General features: G+C 39.3%; 1 protein-coding gene across 2 annotated transcripts in view; it reads left to right on the forward strand.

Moving 5' to 3' along the window:
- The window catches only part of LOC119793969 (unconventional myosin-IXAa-like), a 187,950-nt gene that overhangs the window by 120,068 nt on the left and 44,353 nt on the right, over nucleotides 1–23,529 (forward strand). For both annotated transcript variants that reach the window (XM_038301304.1, XM_038301303.1), the window contains exons 10-12: nucleotides 9,483–9,599; nucleotides 10,944–11,078; nucleotides 22,154–22,275. In XM_038301304.1, the coding sequence (XP_038157232.1) occupies nucleotides 9,483–9,599; nucleotides 10,944–11,078; nucleotides 22,154–22,275 (374 nt within the window). The remainder of the gene's footprint in view (nucleotides 1–9,482; nucleotides 9,600–10,943; nucleotides 11,079–22,153; nucleotides 22,276–23,529) is intronic.

Below are 23,529 nucleotides of genomic sequence, written 5' to 3' on the forward strand. Positions count from 1 at the left end.
GCCAAAAAGAGCCCAACAGATTTTACTTTCACAAGTGGAGCAGTACGGCTATTGCCATATTGCTCCACTTGTTTCATGCATATAAATTGCTTTATTATAATTATTACAGTTTATTTGGACACTGCAATGTAAATAGAGCAGAAAAACAGAAGAAGAAAAAGGAAAAAAAAGAGAAAAGATGAAAGAGCCATTTTCAAAGGATGGTGGTGAGAAAAGTGAGCTTAAATGACTGTCTGAAACCGTTGCTCACCACAGATATGCGGTTGAAAGTGGCATGCGCAGAAAAATATAGCTAACGTAACGAGCATGTAGGACGGCCTTATGTAAACATATCACCAGAATGATTTACAATTAGGAGGACCACTCATTTTGATGATCCACCCAGAAATAAAAGATTGTCCTATACAACTTTAAGATATTAAATACACATTAGTTGAAATTATGCTGTTATAGTAAAGGACAACTTAATTTAAGTAAGAATCCAAAATTAAAATTACTTTTTTATGCTGAATGTACTAATTTGCTTACGCAACTTTTAAACAGGCATTGGTACTAGTCAGGTGCTTCTATTTAATAGCTAGAAAGTTTTTGAACTAAAGTTGTTTTTGTTTTTCCCCCAGTTCTTTTACCAAAACTTGTTGGAAATATAAAATGTGCATTGACTAGCATTACAAATAAATTTATAATCTGTAATAAACTTCACTTATACCCAGATAATTTGTATTTTTAACCAAAAAGTAGTCCCTATATATCAATAGAAATGGTGTTTAAAACGTCCAAAGAAAGATTTACCACTCTACAAAGACCCAAAGCACAAATTTTCTAGCAACGGTTACCACCTGATGTATGGTTGCAGTAGGTGGGATTGATGGCTCATCTCAGGACATCTCCTGAATTACTTTCTCTACTGCTTTACTTCTGTTACTCTTTATATAAAAGAACAGGCCTGAGCTTTTAGCATAGAGTTACCAAATAAGGGAACTTAACCTTATGATATCCTTGGTCACAGCATGTAGACACTGACCGCATTCACATAATTTATTAACACTGTGTTTTTTCATTATCTAAACAAATGAGAACAGGAGAGTACAGTATATTAAGATTAACCTGAGTCTTGATATAAAGTTTATAGAAAAATAATTTGGATAGCCTACTTTTGATTTCTGGAAACTCCAATCTTAACTGATGGAGTAGAAGGTTAAGCCAAGGAGTCTTACTGAAAACCAAGGGACACAACTATAAATCATAATAAAATTATATAGATTTAATTTGAAGTAAATAATTGCAAAAAAAGAGAGAAAATAAGCAGTTACAAAAACACAGCAAAAGAACTCCAGCATTTCTTAGTTTTTATTTATCTGAGCATTGGCCAATAGGCACAGACATGGTTTGAAAAATAATGGGTTGTTCTCATTAACAATCTTCCGATGTCTCATTCATCAGGGACAGACTAAATTACACCTTTCATCTCCCATTTAGTTGTGTTAACCAGGCTAAATGATCAGCCCAATTAAAATCAAATGAAATGATAAACACACTCCGTATAACACAGGGCAGCTGAGACCGGTTATGATAACGACCTTTGTCTTTTTGAGAAGTTATGCACTCTGCTCCTCATCTACATGCTAACAGCTGCCAACAAGCTAGCTAACTGCTGTTTCTGCGTGGAACATGCTCACATGCTCTATCTACCGTAATAATAGTCTACATGCAACATTTACCCCCTCATTTATAAAACTGGTAAAATTCTGGGACTTTTCCAGGGTCCGCTTTGGCCTGGGACAAGCTATCCAAAACGGGGACTATACCCCGAAATCAGGGACGTCTGGTCACCGTAGGTTAAGCACTGTTAGCCAGCTGTTTAGCTTGGCTTGATGTTCATAGTGTGGTTATCTTGCATAACATCTACCTTATTTTTTCTGTTAAGTACCAAACAGTTCATAACACAAATATTCTGGAAGTGATAATGACTTCTTCTACGCTTCCATAACCAAACCAGGAAGTCAGTTGCCTCTTCGCAGCCATCAAAATACCTAAGCTCAATCCAAATACCTCAGATCAATAAGTATGCTTAACGTGGAAAGTGCGTCCATGTTTGCCATAAAAAGTGCTGTCTGAATAGTCCTGGCAGTGAGGAAGGAGTTAGGAAAAGGAATCAAATGTTTCCTAGCATCAATTGGGTTAGCATAGGGACCAGCTGGCTTCCCTAGTTGCTGCTAAGAACTATGTAGTTGCCCACAATCCTTTGCATGAGACGCCATATAGGCACAGCCCACCTCATGAAGTTTAACAAAAGTAAATTATTTCTTCAAGTGTACCCTGCATGACACATGCAAATTGAGTACACCTTCATATTTTTTTATTTCTACGCTGGAGATTTTTAGTCTTTTGCTACATTTGTGTAGCTCATTTTTTTTGTAAAGTTAAGATAGATTTTATTGATCTCACAGTGGAGAATTTTTTTCCAGAAGGCCATAGTCCCAATTTGACAAGCGTCCTTCATATGTGTGTCTGCCACCTAATGATGTTCGTAAGGCTGTGCTAATTCAGAACAGTAGTCCAGAGTGTCTCTCCTGCCCTGGATAGAGTTCTTAGTGTTGACCCTGTGAAAGGGGAAGGGTAGGAGCCAGAAACAGGAGGCGGGAGCTACAATTTGAGGTATTTGGATCAAGCCCAAGGCAACATCAAGAGTTACTTCCTTTCTTTCTTCCAAATACCAGTCTCAAAAAGAGAACAGTGTATCGAAATAGAAGCAGTGAGTTTATATCTGGGACCTTTAATAAAAGATCTGTCCTAATTTACCAAGTAATTTTATACCGACAGCGGGTTGGACAGCGCTTCCTTTCTTAAACTTCACTTTTATTAGAGATATTTTGCCCCTTAGATTTCACGATCTGGAATCTCTAGATGTTACATCCCTAGCAATCACCATAACTTAGAACTTGTATCTTCTATCCCTGTTGGCATGGTGGCCAAGATTGGCTCAAAAAGAAAATCTTGTCCAGTTGTGCGGCTGTTTCTTGTTCAGCAGTCCTGAATATCTCAGCAGATGTTCCTTAGAGGAAATGCATGAGAACATAATTTGCTGTGAATCATTATATTTCCCATCAAGCTTCAAAGAGATTCCTCCACATGTTCCTGATGCATCAAAGTATAGAAAAACAGCAGAAAAGTTCACAGTAAGCTAGTCTGTAATGTTATAAGACATTGTGGATATCATTGCAACAATGGTCAACAGGAACATTACCAATCCTATTGCAGTTCCCTGTAAAACAAAAAAAAAAGAAGGCAATTGGAACAACAGACTTTTTGCATCACATCCTACCTGCTTTACATCTTTACCTGCAAGACCATACCGCCTGTAAATTGTGCAAAAGTGGTACCAAAAACTTAAAACAATGAAAAAATGGATAAAACAAACATTTCATCTTTGATTTGTGTTACTGGTTATTAATAAAATATATACTATATGCTATTTAATTAAGTTTAATTTGAAATGTATCTCTTTTTTTCCCAAGTTATTAGTTAGTTTTTAAGTTTGGTCATTTGTAGATGATGTAAAACAGCATTTTAGAATGCAGATCATTTGACCAGTGACCAAGGGAACCTAAGAAAGAACCACTAACACTGAGGTTTTTCAGTGTAAGAAGTCATGAAAAAGGTCAGGGTCCAGCAGCTTGGAGACCCAACCAATCCCTCTGTGGAGAGGCTTGTCTGTCTGTAATTTACCACAGTGGCTGTTTGTGATCAAAACTGCATTTGTTTACTTTATTTGGTTTTTGCAGCAAACATTGCAAAGGAAATTTTATTTATTTTTTGTGCCAAAATTTAGCAGCAACACATCTCTTAATATTTTCATCATATCATTATAAAGTCCCTATCACACCTTGTCGATTTAGCTAGCGTATGCCTGACGTCCCAGAATCTCCTAAAAGGTTGACATGCTCTAAACTTTTTATGTATTTTTTAAATGTTGGGCGTATACATAGAGTATTCATAATGAGTCCAGAAATTATGTCCAACGACAGCCTAACTTATGCATAACGCAGCTTAATGCCCAAGAAATGATGCACAAGTCAGAGTCCGGGGGGGAGCAGCGACGCGACTAGAGGCGCATGGTCCCTCCTGAGAACCCCCTTTATACCAAAACGCTGCCAGTACGCCATTATACAGTAGTTCGGAGTTAGAAACACGTTCAGTAGTCGTCTGGAACACGTCAAATACGTTGATATGCGTTGGAAATAAGTTCTTGATAAGATATGCATAACTTATATACACGTTACTCAGAGGTTTTGGATAAGCTAGATGCCATGACTTATGAGTAACTTATAATTAACATATGTCAACGATCAGATCACTTATCTGTATTCTACAGCCAACGTATGGCATTCGCTGACGTACATCTGGAAATTCTGATCGTGCTCAAAATTTCTCAACATACTTGCTGTATGTCGAAGTGTGCCTGCCGGTGTTAATTTTGTCAGCTTTTTTTTATTTAGTCTTAGTCTTAATGACAAAAATCTATTTTAGTCTTAGTCATATTTAGTCATTGCCTTCCCACTTTTAGTCTTAGTCTAAAATACGAAAATCAATTTTAGTCTTAGTCAAATTTTTGTAATTTTTGTTGTTTTAGTCAACACTGTAAATAAGAACTTCTCCAAAAACCGCTTCTCTTTTTGACATATGTAGCTTACTGTACAGAATAGAACTTCTCCACACACTGATTCTCTTTTTTTTTAAAATATATCACACCGCACGCATTGAACCTTTTGTCGGCTTGTTTCATCATATCCACAAAGTCTTCATCCTCAATGGTCCTTGCAGGCAGGCCAGAAGGCCCAATCTACTTTGCCATTGAGTTCTCCAGGACTTTCTGCTCTTTGGCGTCAGCTTGGGAGTCTCCCAACATCTCTGCAACAGACTTCCCTTCCTTCCCCAACGTCTGATCTGGCTGTGGTGTCACTGTGTCGGGTATCTAGTTGACATTTAAACGATTAATATCCAGTCTATCAGTAGAACTTCTTTCTTCTATGACAGAGAGACAGACAGATACATGCACAGGAAGGCACGCACACACACATACACCTACATGCATGTGCGCCCGCGCACACAACTTCACATGCATGCAACCGCGTCCACACACACACACGTGCGGTACTGCTACTACAGGCCCAACCGTTCCTTATTTTTTTCTGTATGGCAGCATGTTGGCACCTCAGAATTCACTTGCGATTTGTGTTCTTCCCTGCCATTTTGAAGCCGCAGACTCTTTGGTGGCGTCCATCCAGGTGTTGTTTTCACCCAGCTCCTCCAAAGAAACGGTACGCCACAAACGATGACTTTGAATTTGAGCTAGAAGTATAGCATTAGCGGCTATCATTAGAATAACTGTTTTTACTGTGACCCAAAAAGTTAAATTTACAAAAATATAGTCTGAGCTCATAAAAAAAAGGTTAAAAAAAACAGGATTTAACAGCAAAAATATGTAACTAAATCAACTGATTGCACAAATGAAACATATGTGACGAAACAGACAAATGACACACACAAGGATAAACACATACACACACACTGATAAAAACCCTCACAAGAAATAATACGATACAGTTTAGTTTTTTTTAAGCTAAATTACATCAAAGAAGGAAATGAAAACCCATTAAACTGTAAACACAGCATTCATAAGTTAAACAAAAAGAACAGAAAAAAACTAAAAGATTCCCCTGTCCAGCAAGAGCTGGGGGTGCAGTCCAATTAGTGCTGTTCAGGTGCTCTGAAACCTGGCAGCCATCTTGGTGAGGGAAAAATTGAAAGTCCAGAAATCAAATTGAAAGTAAGACTGGAAGAGTTGATAACCAGAACAAGAATCAAGTCTAAAAAACAAGAAAAAAACAAATGTATTCAAACCAATGAATTGAAATATTGCAAATGACCCACTCGGCCGGGGTTTTGGCCATCAAACAGTCTTGTTTTTCAATCTTTAACAGTGGAGAGTATCATGATCTAAGCTTGAACTGGGATTGACATGACATTGCATCCACATATAGATGTACTTCCTGTTTTTAGCAAGCCTGACTGAAAAGATTCCTTTTGACTCAGTGGGTTTTGAAATTCTCCTCTCTGAAAAACTATAATAAAGGCCGATTTTGATTGATTTTTTTTACACACTTATAGGTTTTTTCTTAAGTACAATTGTGGATTTTTAAGCTGAAACAGCTATTTGTTGGACCTTTTTTGATCCATATGAAGTAGCAATAGTCAAAACTCAGTTCAACGTTAAACAAGTCTGACTTGAATATGTTACAAGGCATACGTGTTTAAGGGAAGGATTTATTTTGACTCTGAAATAGTCAGTTAAAGCTCACTAATGTAACCAATAATTTCCATTTTTAGTGTTTAAAAAAAGAAATGGAGAACTGTGCGATTTGCTTCTGTGCATTCAAATTAGTTTCACATTGTTCAAAGTGTTTTAGTGAGAACATAAAGCTGCCGTGAGCATGCCATGCAGGCAGCTGTATGTTGCGAATGAGCTTGCAATACTGATAAGGTAATTGACATAAACAAGAGGGACTTAAATGCACATTGGAAGCAAGCAGCTTGTGGCAAAGTGCAGAGAGAGGAAGCTCTCAGGCCACGTGCAGTAGGAACTCATGCTGCTGCTAAACACCCCCTTCAAACAGAGAAAGAAAGAGGTGGAAACAGAGAGAGACAAATGGCCTCCTTCTCCCAGAGTCATGTAATTATAAACCCACCAGGAGCTGCTTTACCAGCTACAACTGTTGCAGTTCACAGCGGCCTCCTACAGAGTCCACTTTTCTGTACATTTCTTTAGCAGCATATTTTAAACCCATCTGTTTCCAGCCTTGCTACTTCCAACTACAAAGATGTTTTCATTGTGTTGAATAATTAAATTACATGGGAAAACACAGAGATGGTACATGCTCACTGAGCGTGCATCTAGTGCACATCATCGTGGCACTAATTGCAGCTGCCTAGATGCATTGTGCCACATCCAATCTACCGATGCTGGAGGCCCATTGTGGCATTTAAAATGAGATTCTTTTGATTTAGCATTAAATCATTTACATCGTTCTTGCATAACAGTGATGGTTCAGAGACGTCAGAGCCCTCACTACTAAAAATATCTGAATCAATCAATAATGCAAAAGGCTGCTTTTAGAAGTGCAGTCTTTCTTCATCATGGCAGCTGGCTGCTTTGACCTCAGCTGGCTGAGTTTCTGTGAGTCATTCAAAGTTGGTGCACCTGCACTGCATCTTTAATGGAGTTACAGGGAGTAATACAACATGACTGGGATTTTTCATATTACTCATGACTTCTCAGGGTTGAATAAGAAATCTCAGTTTTTTTAAATCCCTCTTTTAGACTCATAATCATACAAGAAAATTAGTTCCAGAAAATAGGAAACTTTGGTTTAGTTTTAATTCTAAGTAAAGATTTTTACAACCAAGCATCTAAGTCTGAAAACAACAGGCCTCAGGATTATTGGACCCCAGATGTAACTAATCCTAATTCCAAAGCACACTTTAGATTTAATATAGTTTTAGAATATATATTTCTAACTGGTCATAGCTAAATAAAAGATGTGCAAATATCAAACCTTCTCTAAACATAGGTTGAGTTTTTGTCATTTATTTCAGGTCAGCATTTTAGCTCCTTTTTTCATTAAAAAGAAAACTTAAGCAACGCCTCCTACAGAGGCCAGTGATTGGTTCTAGCCCTTCGACCTTTGCCACAGTCCCTATAACAACAACTTTAAAAAAATAAATAAAACTACCTTCTTTTTTGTTTTAACTTGTGTAAACAGAGAAAGTATCCAGTGCAGTAATGTCAGTAGTCATGAAGAACAACTTCTACAGCTTTTCTTCAAACTGCTTCTTTCCAGCATCCAGTCGGTTTAGTTGAACTCAGCTGCTGTGGTCACTTTGACATAACTTCTGCCCTCAGCTAAGTCATGATTATGGTGCTGATTCATTTCCCAGGAAGAGAGATGATAATGTGCATTTAGTCGGATCTGATTGATTAATCTGTCTGTCTTATTCTTCTGTGACAGTTTGTTCAAAAACTGTTACAGGAATAATCGCTCAGACTCAGACACTGTTTGTGTTGAAGTCTAAACAGTTCGGTATGAATATTGATTGTTTTCCTGGTTGTTTGTTTGTTGTTGTTGGTTCATAAAGCAGCACAGTAATCTACGGAAGCCCAAAGCGGTCATGTCCCTCCGATACTTTCACGGTGGTTTTCTCGAGAAAAGTTAATTTTCTCATTAGCTAAAGCTAAAGAAAGCTGTTTTCTTGTGATAACGAGATGATTGGTGTGTTTAAACTGATTACATCCTTTTAATACCACAACAGCAGGAGAGGATTTATAAATATGAGTCATGGCAGCCTATGTGTCATTCTGTAAATAATCCCGTGTTTAACTTTTAGGTAGCAAGACAATGTTGTTTGTTTCTTGATTTGCTTCCACTTCTGATTCCTAAGCAATTAGACCTATGCCTCCAGGTGTTTTCTCAACAGCCCCGCTGTTTCGCCTGTAACAGGTATAACATGCATTGAACCCCAAAAATTAGCCCAGGTTAAAGATTTTCATTAAAAAAGTCTGGTTTGTTTCTACTGTATTCCATGGAATCCAATCATCCACCATAACCTGACAATGAGTGAAAAGAAAAAGAACACAAAAAAAAGCGGATTATTTGCGCACATGCAGTGCCACTACTGCGCTATGGGCCCCGCAGGCACGGATGGACTGGGAATCCAGGGCATTTTGTCAGCCTCATTCATTACTCATACAGGTTAATCATCTCGTTAGCTCAAGGAATCGATAACTCTTTTCTCGTGATAACGAGATAATTATCTTGGTATCTCAGGAAAACAATTAATGACGTAACCGTGATAACGAGATAGTTACGTCATTATCTTAGGAAGGCAAAGGAAGAAAAAAAAAGTCGAGTACGACCGCTCTCAGCTTCCATAGTAATGAGTTGATCCATCATGAAAAGAAACTGGACTTTAAAGGAACAAAGCTTTCTGGTTTCTGTCAGGATGGAATGTTTGGAGTTAGGTAGCAGGATATCCTGTTTGCTGATAATCCTGTTTATCTTTTTTAATACAGGATTTATCAATTAATGATTGATGATTCCTACGGTTGGTGCTTTTGCTGAAGTATTTAGATGTCTTAGTTATATTGTAATAGAAGTGCAACCAAAGTAAGACGAATCTTGATATCATTTTTCTGATGAATTACTAGTATTTTTAACGTAATTTAATGTAAACAATATCTTTTATCTTTTATAATCCAATGCCAACCCCAAAAAATTTGCATAATATTTGAAAGTAATTGTTTTGTCTTTTAGCCCTATATTTAGAGCTGCAAATCTTACAAAATAGTTCACTGGATACTATTTTGTTGTTTGTTTTTTATCAGCGTTGATCCTCTGCAATGCTTGTTTTTAATCCGTTTTCAGGCCAATACGGTGAGAGACTCGATGGCCAAGTCTCTGTACAGCGCACTGTTCGACTGGATCGTTTTCAGGACGAACCACGCTCTGCTCAACAACAAGGACCTGGAGGACAAGTCCAAGGTAGGGTCAGGAACAAGCTGGCTACATCTACATCACAAGGTTATCTTATTTAACTGAAAGACAGATTCATCTTTTGTCTTTCAGTTAAATAAGATACACAAAAAATCATGTTAATAAGTTTGTTCACTCGATAACTCAACCAAATACACAGCAGCATCATCCTTCCTGGAGAGATTTTTTTTGTTTATTTTTAAAAGTAAAATTTTGCAGGATTTAATGGCCAATGGAAGCCCAGCTACTGTGGCTAAGGCATCAAGACTTGGATCTTCTAATGGTAAATGGATGCATCTCTGCAGCATCAGCCTTGGAACACGGTTCGCTCTCACTAAGTGAAAGCAGCAATACTTTTCCGCTCACTTTAGTTTAATGTAGATTAAAAGCTTCGGATTATTCACTGGAACATGAATAATAAGACACGGGAAATTGGACAAGACGTAGATAAAGCCACTCAACTTTCAGGACCAAAGCCGCACTTCCAAAGTGTTTTGCATCATCGTCTACTTTAGATTATGAAGAGGAGCTGTAGTCTGGGCTGTAAAATCTACCTCCAGACACAAGCAGCAAGCCTACATGCTTCATCCCTCTGTCTATTGTTGCTTCTCTAGTCTTTCATCATCCTCTTTGGACAGTGGGTGTGTTAGATTGGCAGCTGGCAAGTTGTGCCCAATGGGAGCATCTCACAAATTAGAAGCTGGGTGTGTTTGTTGGGGGGGTGGGGGGTGTATGCGTTCATCTGTCTGTGCCAGGAGCGTTTTGGCAGATGGCATCCAGTTCCTCTCAGCTCATGTTACTCCCTAAAGCCGTCTAATGTCCCACTGTACGTCAGCCTCAGCGCTGACATCATCTGGGGCCAACCAGGTTGCACTTTGTATCAAGGTCACTGTTCTCCTGTTGAGTTTACGTTTTCCACCTGCGTTCATGTGTGTTTACGGTGAAATAAATAAAAAAAACTGCCCCTTGGAGAGGAATAAAACGGGCAGGAAGTGAATAAAACGGGATTAAAGTGAGTGAAATGATATTGGAAACAGCTTATGTAGTCCATTTCATAATTAAAGGCGTTTGCTGAGCGACTGCCTCCTGGAGGTGGTGCGTAGGAAAGATGAATGACTGTATGAATGTAAGCAACATCCACAGAGCGAACTGCAGACCCAGGGCTGCCAGGAAAAGAAAGACAGGCACCATTAAAAACTGTCCACATAAAAATGAGCAGAGGATCATAAAGCACAGCAAATATGTGTGACGTCCACAGAGCTGCTGCAACGTTGGTGTTTTATGTTGTGTTTTTATACTACATGTCCTATAAAAGCAGGTGGAAATAAAACGCTGTTTGTATTTTCCCTCCAGCTCCTCTCCATAGGAGTGCTGGACATCTTTGGCTTTGAGGACTACGAGAACAACAGCTTTGAACAGTTCTGCATCAACTTCGCTAACGAGCGTCTCCAACACTACTTCAACCAACACATCTTCAAGCTGGAGCAGGTAAAAGATTCACTGCTTTCAGGAGTACTCAGAGGCAGAGGTCATGTGACCCAGAATCAAAGCTCCTCTCCTCTCCTCTCCTCTCCTCTCCTCTCCTCTCCTCTCCTCTCCTCTCCTCTCCTCTCCTCTCCTCTCCTCTCCTCTCCTCTCCTCTCCTCTCCTCTCCTCTCCTCTCCTCTCCTCTCCTCTCCTCTCCTCTCCTCCTCACCTCACCATGCTTCATTTTACTACTTTCTTTTTTCATTATTTATTTTCCAATGTTTCTGCTTTTCTTTCCTTTCCTGAACCTATTTTTTTTTCTTTTCCTATTGTTATTTTTTGACAAGGTTAGACTTAATCTTTAGTTTTTAAGCATGTGTGCTCGGGTAGCCTCCAGCTCCCTGGATAGCCTGATGTCAGCGGATTAATTTCCCTCCTGCTTCTGTTACAAACTGCTCAGAAATGCTTTTGTGTTTGTGATAAATGAAGCTGGTGGAGTAAAGGAGCGACCCGCCTGTGGTTGTTCTTCACATGTTGCTCTGGTCAAAATGAACATCTGTCTGAATAGTGAGGAGCTCTGAAAGCACTGCAGAGCAATCAGACGCAGAAAATGTCGGTTCAAACCGACTTTGATTTTCAAGTCAGGGCCTTCTGGTGACGGCCGTGATAAAGAGCGCTAGCATCAAAGTCAACCATACTAACAGAAGAAGGATAATGCAGCAGAAATGCAGGGGAAACAAAAGAAGCTGACATTAAAATCTGTTTTCTCCAGCTTTCATGAAAGCATGCATTAGCATTAGCATGCTAGGCCTCAATAAGGTCTTCCTGTTCTTTTAGTAAAATTAATCCTGTTTGACACCTTTAAAAGTCTAAATATCGCTTTGAGTAGCACCATATTTTTGACCCTGACAGTAAACATGGAGCTTTGTTGGATTAGCTTCCTTAAAGGTGAAGAGAAGTGTTGCTGTACCGCAGTCAGGCGGCCATTTTCCCGTCTTGTTTTATTCGTACTAAACTTTACAGACTCCATCTTTCATCCTCCTTCTCCAATGTAGATTTCAATCTCTTCTTCACCACATCGTCCATATTATTTCACTTCGTGATCACCCTTTTTCTAAATAAAGAAGCGTTTTGCTCAAAATACGGATTTGTTTTTACTAAACCTGTATTTCACCCCCCTTAACAATTATGCTCCTAAATAAAAACAGTGCAACCAGATGCCTTCAGATTATGTTTATCTGTTAAAATGAGTCCAGCTGTTAAAATGATCTGCTACATGAACATTAGTGAGCTATACTTTGTGTAATTAAATCTCATTGTAACTCCAGTAATCAGAAAAGGGCTGAGTTGACAATGATCATCATGACGACCAAAAAGTTCAGCAAATAGGTCGGCCAAGAATAGAAGAGGGTTGGGTTTGAAATCTTTATCCCGAGCTTTGACTGTTTCATTTCACCCTCTTTTAATGCATTAGCAGAAGTTGGAAAACAATCTGGCACAACCCAATCAAGATGCGAGCCTCCTCCTACAACACATTAATCTTTGCTTCAGCCCACAGTGACTCTGGAAAAGCTGCTGAAACCAAACCAGAGATCCATAGCAGGCCTACAACAGATTTTTATTTGTAAAAAAAAAAAAAAAAAAAAAAAAAAAGGTTTAAAACATTGGATTTTTTTTTCCTTCCACATCTATATGCTCTTCTTCTTGGTCTACCTTAAAGGAGAAGTCCGGTGATATTCAGAATTCAAACTTCTGAAAGTCCTTTAACTCTGAGATTATTACATCCTGTTCAATAAATGATCAGTGTTTTTAATTAAGAGTCATTTTTATTTTAATGTGCTTTATTGGAGGCATCCATGTTTGTCAAAGAACACTACTGCCACCTACTGGTTTGTGACGTCACGGTGCGGTATTGGCTGTTGATCAAGTTCCAGTGCTGTATCTGGTGTTTGTCACAACGCGCTATTATCCAAGTCATCTTGAAAACATTCTTCTTCCAAATGTTGGCTACATATTACGTGTTTTTTATCTGGCCAGAAGTTTGATGGCAAATCGTCCCTCTTCAAGTTGGCAATCCAACGACCAACCCGTCCGTGGAGGATCAGGAATCAGAAAGGGGAAATAACTTGCACTATAGCTCTGGTGAATTTCAATGGTGAAGTCCTCTGGAAATCTTCAATAATTGTTGTTGATTGCAGATGTGTCTAGTATAGGGTTTCTGCGGGTCCTTAAAAAGTCTTAAAAGGCATTGAATTCTTCAAAATAAAACTAAGGCCTTAATTGGTATTAAAATGTCTTAAATCAGTCTTTCATTGGTCTTAATTTTTAAAACATCATAAATAGGATTATTTTTATTATGATTTATTTTTGTAATCTAAATAAAATGTTAAAATTTACAATTTATTTTTATTATTTAAAAAAAAATAACGGCTCGCCATTATTGGTTCGTCCCGATAGCGGAACCAATAAAAGCGTTGTTGCGGCCCGGACATTTAGGATTTGCACCTTTACCTTTTTGTCTGGAAAATATGAGCAAGTGTAAAATTGGCTCCAGCCAAGAGTTTTCTCCATGTCTAAAACCAGGGAACATACATGAGGCTCAGTGTATTTTGTGCAAGAAGTCATTCAAGCTCAGAACGATGGGAATTAAGGCAGTGTAGTCGCACATGCGAAGCACGAAACACAAAGCGTAAAAATGGAGTTACAGAGAAACAGCCGGTATTTCTCAGTTTTGTTCCACCCTTGTCTCTGCAGCGCCTCCACTTATCACCAAATCAAACATACTAAGAAAACCATACAAAGAAAAATAGCTGCAAAAAAGACTTGGTTATGTTGTGGCTTTAAAACGTATTTGTTTTGTTCCCTGCTAAAACAAAGTTTGTGAATTCAGTTAAATAATTGTTAAAATATATCTTTCATTTGTGTGTTTTTAGCTTTCTTCCTGTATGGGAAGCTTTTCAAAATTTGAAACAGTGCAGTGGTTTATGTTAAGAAAAACCTGCTTGCGACAACTTAACCTAAAGGTTTATCTTGTGTTTCTTGTGAATTTGGTCTTAAATTTTTATTTCAAGTGGCATTAAAAAGTCATAAAAAGTCTTGAATTCACTGCTGGAAGATGGCAGGAGGGAGGGGTTACTATATTTGGACAAAAATGGCTTTTATTTTTATTTTTTTTCTGATTAGGGCTATATTCATTAAATCACTTCAAATTTATTAGTTTTAGGTATAAACAATGATCTATTGCTAACTGGACTTTTCCTTTAAAGTCACAGCTGAATATATATTTTTGGTTTTAGGATGACAAATCATGATATTTGCAAAGGCATTGTAAGTATTTTATATTTTCTCTCTGTGCTCATCAACCCATTTAGCATCCTGTTTTGTTGTTAATAAAAAAAAAGGCAAATGAGGGAAATGCCTGTGAGAAGGAAAATAAAAGTTGATGCTACAAGGAGATGATTGTCGATCAGCTGGTCTGGATCGCCAGAGCTGCCAGATCTAGTCTCCTCTTGCCAAAAGCTGATGTGCTGTGGCAGGTTGCTGTTTGCTAAAACCTGGCTGTAAGGGAGCGAAAAGAGCAGGAAATGAGTGTGTAAACTGTCAGCGTGCGTCAGAAGCTGCCAGTTTAGTACATAGAGGTGTCCCAGCTGTCTGCTTCTGACTGTTAGCCCCTCCGGCACCACAAACATCAGCGATCACGCTATGGAGTTTCTACCAGACCAGTTTGGCCAGAATAAATAATCAGCAGTTTGCTGTGTTTTTAGATATTTATGTTTTGGATTGGGGAGGCACTTCAACTCTTTTTGTTTTGTTTCCTTATGATGTGGGTTGCACTGCATACAACCCTCAAAGCAGAAACAGAAGAGGACCAGAATCATAATCTGCTCTTCTTTTAAAATCTCCTTGCTTTGTCAGGTGTTCTCTGGCTCTTCCTGATAATTAGCTGCTTTTAACAGGCCTTTGGCCTGGAGGATATTTCTCTTTGATACATTCAGATGTTGCTGCAGAAACGGCTGTAGAAACCCTTATAGCATAGAAACCCAATAATGTTTCAACAAAATTCTTATCCCAAACCTTTGGCAAACAGTTGATTTTACAGGACGACTGTTGATGTAGTGTGGTGCTCAGGGCCACTCTGAGATTGAATGGTCCAGCATCCAGAAAGACTTGAGTTTTGTTTGAAGTCATGTAGTTGTCATCATGATGGGAAGTAACCAACGCAGTGATCTGGTGGTTCAGCTGCCACCAGAGGTTCAATCCACCTTTCATAGTCAAATGTTCAACACTTGGATATCAGCTTAACAAAGGACAGGTGCTGTCACTGTGCAGATTAGCTGCTACCAGAACCACTTCATCTCCACTCTGAGCAGCAATCACCGCACTCTGCCTCACCTTCCCCTCACTGATCATAGATTACTGTGCAGAGTTTCTAACTCTTAACTATAGCTCTGGTGAATTTCAATGGGGAAGTCCTCTGGAAATCTTCAATAACTGTTGTTGATTGCAGATGTGTCTAGTAGTTCCCATTGATTTTGCTTGTAAAGTGGGGAGAATGGCGCTAGGCTTACCGCACCGTGACGTCACTGCTGGAAGATGGCAGGAGGGAGGGGTTACTATATTTGGGCAAAAATGGCCGCTCCCGGACCTAGTGATTGTTACAAAATTAATTGAACCACTACAAACGTATTAGTTTTAGGTATAAATAATGATCCATTGATTATTCCTTGCTGATTGGACTTTTCCTTTAAATTATAATGAGTTTATCTTCTAGGTAGATCTGCCTTGCTTGTCTAGAAACAGAAATATTTACATCTATGTTTTTGAGGACGTGTCATCGTTCTTCTGAAAGGTCGAAGTAGAGCATCCCTACCCCTTGATGGATCCAGGGTGGCGTTCAGTGGGACTTTATCTCCATATCTAATAGAAACATTTAATAATGTCCTCATCAGGCTAGATCACATTTAGTCGCCTCCAGGTTTGTAAACGATGCAGCTCCTCCAGAGGAACCGTGACCTTCTTGGCTCTTTTTCCCTTTATGTCCTCCTTGTCGTTCAGAGTTTGCCTTGGTTTTCTGTGAACTCCTGATGTGTAAAGCTTTAGATCTTGTTTTATTACTTCTTTCGTTTGTTTATGTTCCTCATGATCTTTGTTATCTTACATTCCTAGACTGTTGATGATGAGGTAACTTTTGGAGTTAAATGGTTAGATTAGACTCTTTATTGCAGGGTAAAGTGAGACTTCTGATCACATAAATGACTAGAATTGTGTGTATTTTGAAATACAGATGGAGGTGTCAAAAGTACTAATGTTTATTACTCAAGTAGAAATATAAATACCACTGCTTCAAAACACTTTTTTGTAAGTTAGAGTATCAACTTCAGCTTTCTATTCAAGTAAAAGTGTAAAAGTAAAATTTTTAAAAATACTTAAAGTACAAAAGTAATGCAGGAAAACATGTTAAGGACAGAAGCTTTAAACATTATACTAGTTATTTCAAAACCCTTTTAAAGGAAATTTTTTCTACAATTCTAGATAACTTCCTTTTACTTTGTCTTAGTTTTATAGCTAATGGCAGTGGTGTCAAATTTAACTTTCCAAATTTAACTTTCCATCATCTTAAAAAACAATGTATTTTTGTATGTGACACAAAGAAATTAAATATCTGGATAAAACTGTTTAATTTGCTGGTTTTTATTATTTCTAAATACAGACAGGCCATAATAAAAATGAGCTCAAATAAAAAAAATAAACTAATTTCTAAGGAGTAAAAGTGAAACCTTTCTAAATGTGTTTGTATTGTGTTACTTGACACCTCTGCCCATAATATCCTTCTGTAAACCTTAACATTGTGTTGATAATACAGCATTGGGGTTAAAACTTTTCCAGTGCTCTGCAGAAGCTGTAGATCAGTTGTTTTTCTGTTCATCTGCCATAGCTGTAATTTGTGGTGCTGATTTGTAGCTTTATGAAGAGCATCTTCTATTTACAAAGTAATTTATTTCTGGATCCTGCAGGGAAACATTTACTCTCTGTCCGTCTGCATGAGGAAAGCAGGATTTTGAAGGATCCATCTTCTCCTCCCTTTGAGCCCAACTCCCCTCCAGCCAATCCGTTTTCCTTATCAGCAGCCATTGTGTTGACTTTTGGAGCTGCAGCCAAAGTTAACAGCACCTGACCAACCCCGGCCCGCAACTGGATGGAGGGAGGGGCGTGTCAGGAGCCTTGGGGCCCCTGTGTTTACACTCAACAAGCCAAACGGGGCCTGATGGCTTTCCTTTATTTTGATGACATATCAGTTAAAGAAAACACGCATTGGCCGCCGCCTAAAGCAAATACAGTGCGGCATTAAACTTGTAAACTATATCATACTGGCTGGCTGAAATACGAACCATGTGGCCGTTACAGCTTCATGCAGCGATGACTGTATGTGGGAGTTTGCTAATGTCTCTTCTTACCTTGCTCACTTTTCTATTACAATAATAATTAAATTCCGCTTCTTTAGTTTAGTTGTTTTCCTAAACCCTGAACTTCCCTCTGCATCCACCTTTTCTTCAATCTGCCCTCGTGAAAATAAACTCCTAAAGGTACGTAGAGGTAATGGAGAGATCAAGCATGGGCCCACCCAACCCTCCTCACCAAGGCGTCGAGCCAAAAGCGATTCTCCCCTCCTGAGTGCTGCACCGTGTTAGGCAGCAGAGGGCTCATCCTCAGAGCTGGCTAATGGATGGAGGGACGGCTGCAGATCCAAACCCCAGCCAGCCTCGTCCACCACAACACAACTCCCTGCTTTCTGCAGCGCAGCAGGAAGCTGGAGCAGCTGTTCTATTTCATCCCTACTGACCGCCAGAGGCGGTGCTTGAAGCACCGCCTCTGGCGGTCATCCGGGATTCATAGAACCGTAGTTACGGTAGTAACTTTCGTTTTATTGCTAGCAGATTGGATTTGCTTTAGGATTTCACTCTTCAGAAAGTGTAGTGGGTGCTTTAATTGGAGGGTTAAATCAAATTCATTAAAACCTTTTAAGGAAATGGGCAGAGCTATGTGCTAAATGCCTAAAGGGGTCAAAACAAATAAATGATTCAGTTTCACATCTTAATACTGTTTTTTTTTATGTTCTGTTTTTATAGTAATCTGGGTAAACTTTGTTTTTTGCAGTTCCAAGTATTTTTTTTCTTAAGGCAAGTGCCAGTTTAGGAACTGTAAAGGTGTAGCAGCGTGTTTCGTTTTCACTTCCAGCTTTGATGGCATCAGGCTGGTCAAATGGTTTTCTGTCTGCAGGGAAATGAAAGCCATGTTTCTTCCTGCCAAATTATCTAGAAACTCATGGTTACCACAACGCAGCGGATTTCCTGCAGAGCTGTACAGATTGGTGAACGACCCCGGAGTATGAATTAGATGAAAAGCAGAGTAAAATAGGATTGTAGAAGCGTACTCTGAGTCATGCCTCCAGCCTGTTCCATCATCAGAGGAAAACAACAGAATAGATTTTTGAAATCAAAAAGAAAACCAATGAAATAACACCATTCCATGCTTTTCTATAGTTATCAGCTGTAAATGAATTGTTTGTTCTGTACAGAAATCTGGCTGTTACCTTTGAAATGAGCCTTCACCATGGAATGGTGTTATATATATGTTTTAATAATTGTTAAAAGTGATTTTATATTAGAATAAATTTACTTTCATTCTTAGTGTTGTTTTTTTGTAGATGATGCCACTAGATGTAAATACAATAAATGTATTTGCGTCCCTTGAATGTGTCATTTTGCGTTGGTTCATGATACAGAGAGAGCTTTTAAAAATTAAGAGTGTTTCACCTGTTTACCTCTGCACAATTATATATCTTCAAAAGAAAATACAGGATAAATCCACATATAACGGGCATATTTACACTATATTTGGTTAAATAGGCACATATTTACCTTCTGTCTTAGTCACTGGTAAGTTTAAATTCAACCTTTTCAAAGTGGAAAAAAGTCCTAATTCATCAGAGCCGGTGACGCTTCAAACATTGATAAACAACATCTAGTGTGAGTAGTGCTAATAAAATTAGTAGAAATGTGGCAAGAAAAGCTGCTTTTCTCGTTAAACCAAATGCACCCTGATGCTCACGTCAAGCTTAAAAAAGCATGCATATTTATTCAAAGGTGAAATGACATTAATGAAACTTAGGACCAGTAGTGTCCCTACCAAAGTGGAAATCAAAGCTACGCCCTTGGCTTTAGTTGTATTAAGATAGGGTCATAGTTCTGGATCAAGGGTTTACAATGTTGGCTTCTACATGATGCGGCCAATCAGTTAATGGTTCATGCTGTCCGACATGACAGAGGGTCACTCATGTGAGAATACCATTAATACTTTTCTCCACATTATCAATCAGAATAAAAGGATATCTATTTATAATAAAAGTTAATTAATATATATTCATTATACAAAAAAGCTGTCATATGTGGATGTACTGTATATACCATGCAGCATTTTTCTTCTTTGACTATTTGAGCTGATGTAACAAGTAGATTTCTCCACTGCAAGATCAATAGTCAATCAGTCGATTTATTAGAAAATAACGCTTATTGTGCAACGATCATAAACTGAACCGGATGCAAAAGCAGAGAGCTTAAAATTTGGATTCAAAGTCCCTTCATGCCTGTAATGCTTCACATGCAGCCGTCGCGGGCTCGTCGGGCTTGTCCTTTGTGGAATGTTCTAATAAAAACGCCAGTCATTCTGCTGTCGAGGCGAAGCGTAACCGATCCACTGTCTCTGCATGCCTCATGTACTGAGTCACAGCTTTGCAGCCCACTGTCATCTGGGTCGGCCTGTTTACGTCGCTCTGCAGCAGCTCTGCAATAAGATAGATGAGTGTGTTTATCTCCGTATCAGAGTGTCTGCTGTTAATTCTCCCTCCCTCTCTTTGAGTCGTGCGTACGCAGAGGGTCTCCCAGACGCAACAAACTTTTCTGGCTGAATTCTGCCAGGCTCATTGCCTTGATGTGGTTTAAACAAAAGCGATGGCATGCAGCTTTTTATGGTCCTGTTTGCACAGAGTATGATCTACTGTACTGCAAGCTCCTTTTAAAAGAATAAGAAACCCCACATGTTCTGAACACTCCCATCGGTGATTCACTAGGGGTGGAAAAAAAGGGAATAAATGCGTCTGTAGTGAAAGAGTGGTGCTTTAAATATTCCCCTGCCGTTCAGTTTAATTATTAGGTGGTGAATGTTCCAGATGATTGTCATACTTTGTTTTACTGCACTAGAACTGGTTCAGCTCGTATTTCCAGCATGCACACAAACACATCCGCGCAGATCTCTGCTTCTGTTCTATTCCTGTGGAAGCTTGTTTTTCAGACCGCATCAAACATTACTCTTTCTCCTCAAGTGAAGAAAATGATCTCTGCCAGAAGGGCCAAAAATCCCCCTTAACAAATGTGTTGCTAAATGCACTGAGCGCATTCTAGTCCTGCTGCATTTTACACATCTCAGGTGTACTGTAGCGCCACCTGCAAATGTTTGTGAAAACTTTAAGCTGTCTATCAGTGAATACTTATTACCTCTCTACACATTTTTAGCTTTATTTTGACTGATTATTAATTTTAGGAGCCATTCTTTCAGGTTGTTAAAAATTCTGGTAGAGTTATGAATAAACAGATTTTTGTTTGTTTATATATTTTACTTGACCACCTTTCTGTTTTCCACTGATCATCTTGATAGCAGCTCCCCGCTCAGCTTGCTACCGCTGGTTGTTTTGAGTTTGCCTGGTCTTGGTGTCTCTCAGCCGTCCACTGTGACCAGTGATCTGCCCGAGCAAGAGCTGTTTACATAGCTTTGTTAAATGTGCCTGAACGCCGTCCTCACTTGCAGCAGGGAACGTGAGGCACATACCCAACCCACACGATTTCTTCCACTTCAGGTCCAAACTGGAGAAGTCGGTGTTTTCTTTCTCCCTTGGGGACAATATGAGGGACGCGGCCACAGCTGTCACTGGTCTGGAGAGGCCATCAGCTCTCTCCCCGATGGTGCTTTTAATGGCGGTCGATGCGCTGTTGACCTTTTATTTGGTTCTGATTCTAGTTCAGTAAAATCTTTGTTTTTTTTGGGTTTGAAAGCATGGAAAGAATCCGCAGCAATAAAAAAAATAATCTGACGCATGTTATCATAGTCTGTGTCCCAAAGACCTAATAAAAGGGGTGGACAATTCTAGTTCCTAAGGGCCGGTGCTCTATCAGATGAGCATACTTCATCAGGCCAGCATACCCATAGTCATTACGCTGGCGCAAGACGTTAGATTATCGTTTATCTATTTAGTTTTGCACGAAAAATAGACTTTAAACTACCTTAATGTGCGTGTATCCCTTTAGTCATGTAAAAAAAACTATTTAATTTTCTATATGACTACAGGCATACACGCCTGTTGAAGTAGTTCAAAGTCTATTTTTTGTACGAAACAAACGGGATAAATTAAAGGGATAAACGGGTATTGACTATGGGTATGCTGGTCTGACAGAACACCGGCATTCTTGGACTTTTAGATGTGCCTTTGGTTCAAAAACATGAATCAAGTGATTAGATGATTGAGAGAACTGAAAGAACGACAGCTTACTGAGGAGGAAACTCAGCCTTTTGATTCAGGTTTTGGACCAAGGATGGATCTAAAAGTTACAGGAACTGGGATTAGCCACCCCTTCTTTAAAGGCTAGAATCTAAAATCTGTTCTAATAAACAGTTTAACCCAGAGCCATAGAATAAGAGGGCGTCCAGTAGTTAGCCACAGCTGCTTTTTCAGCCCATTTAAAATACAGGCAGATGTTTGGCAGACTTGATGCTTTGGGCAATTATTTCACAAAATACACAAACATGATTAAAAAAGTAACCGATGGAAAGGTTTTACTGCATTTTATAGTTCTGTTTTAACCATAGGAAAGGTTTTCTTTTTTCTTTTTATCTAAACCCCATTTCAATCATATTGAGTTGACTCTTATGCAATGTTTATAGATGATCTAAGAAGCGTATTGGTTCTACTGAGTGACTGTAATAATCTTTTAGTCACTTCTTAACTTTCAGCATTACGGTTTCATGGAGGTGTTTTCTCTTCGCAGGAGGAGTACCGGGCGGAGGGTATCACGTGGCACAACATCGATTACATCGACAACAGTGGCTGCCTCAACCTCATCAGCAAGAAACCCACGGCTCTGTTCCACCTGCTGGACGAGGAGTGCAAGTAAGAATCAGACAGGATCTTACCATAAAAACAAAGGGTGCTTATGCTACATTCAGACCGCACGCTGCAGAAGCAGCAGTACTGACGAGCATCAAAGTGCAGGAAAAGGTCCTGCAGCGCGTTTAGAGCAGCAGGAGCGCCGCATCATGAAGCACCTGAGCAGCCGAAGCAGCGCCTCGTGAGCTTCTGAGCATCTGACGTGCAAGACACGATTCAGAAGCAGCAGATGCTGGAGTTGGAAAAATTTAACTTTTTCTGCCCGATGCGCCACATCAGGGAGCTGGCAGGGAGACAGACACAGTGCTGCTGATGCAGAGCGCTATGGTCACTCCTCTGAAACAGTTTATTAACGCCTAAATTAACTTCAAATGTCGAAACCTGCTGGCAAAATATGTTCAATTTTATTATCCTGGTGCCTGCAGTTTGGATTACGTAAGTGAAAAACTCCTTCCAGCCGCCATAAACAGTAGAGGAAAACTGTGAAGAAGTGACCCGTCCAGAGGCTGCTGTTGAACAGGATTCCCAGTGACAGCGCTCTGCCGGTGTACAGGGGTCTGAGCGGCTCAGACGGCAAAAGATATTTTGGGGCAGGATCGTAATCTTGATGAACTTTCTGCAGAGTTCAAGTTTTGAGGTGGATTTTCTTGCATAAAAATATATTAAAACTAATTTTTACCCACTGATCACAATAAATATAGCAAAGCTGCTCTTTTAACAATAGTGTCCAGAAGCATCAGACGCATCTGGACACACTTTACTGGCCGTCTGACCTTAATGTGGACGAGCATCAGAAATGAGGCAGCAGCTTCTTCTTTGCTGCTTCCATTGCTTGCGGTCTGAAGGTAGCATTATTAAAATAAGCCAAGCAACTCTTTGATTTTACCCCCCATTGTTAAAGGCAAAGAAAGGATAGAGTATCACACCACCGTAGACATCCACTGTGCAGCTAGGGCAGCAAAGATGCTTCAACTGCGCATAAGAACTAACGTTGTACAAGCATAAAAAATGAAGCAGCACGTGCATTTTGGCTGCTTCTGCTGCGTGCGGTTTGAACGTAGCATTAGAATCATTGGGAAACAATCAAAATGTCTCCCTGCACACATGAATGATCTCTCTGGGTACTCTGACTTCCTTCAACAATCTAAAGCCATGATTGTTGGGCTAATTGGTCTCTTAAAGTTGTTGCTACATTTTAGCAAGTTGGATATTATTTCATGCTGTAACCTAGTTTTAACCATCTCAGCCTGACCTGTA

Source organism: Cyprinodon tularosa, unplaced genomic scaffold (genome assembly GCF_016077235.1).
Source record: "Cyprinodon tularosa strain WSP-4 unplaced genomic scaffold, ASM1607723v1 ctg465, whole genome shotgun sequence".
Lineage (NCBI taxonomy): Eukaryota > Metazoa > Chordata > Actinopteri > Cyprinodontiformes > Cyprinodontidae > Cyprinodon > Cyprinodon tularosa.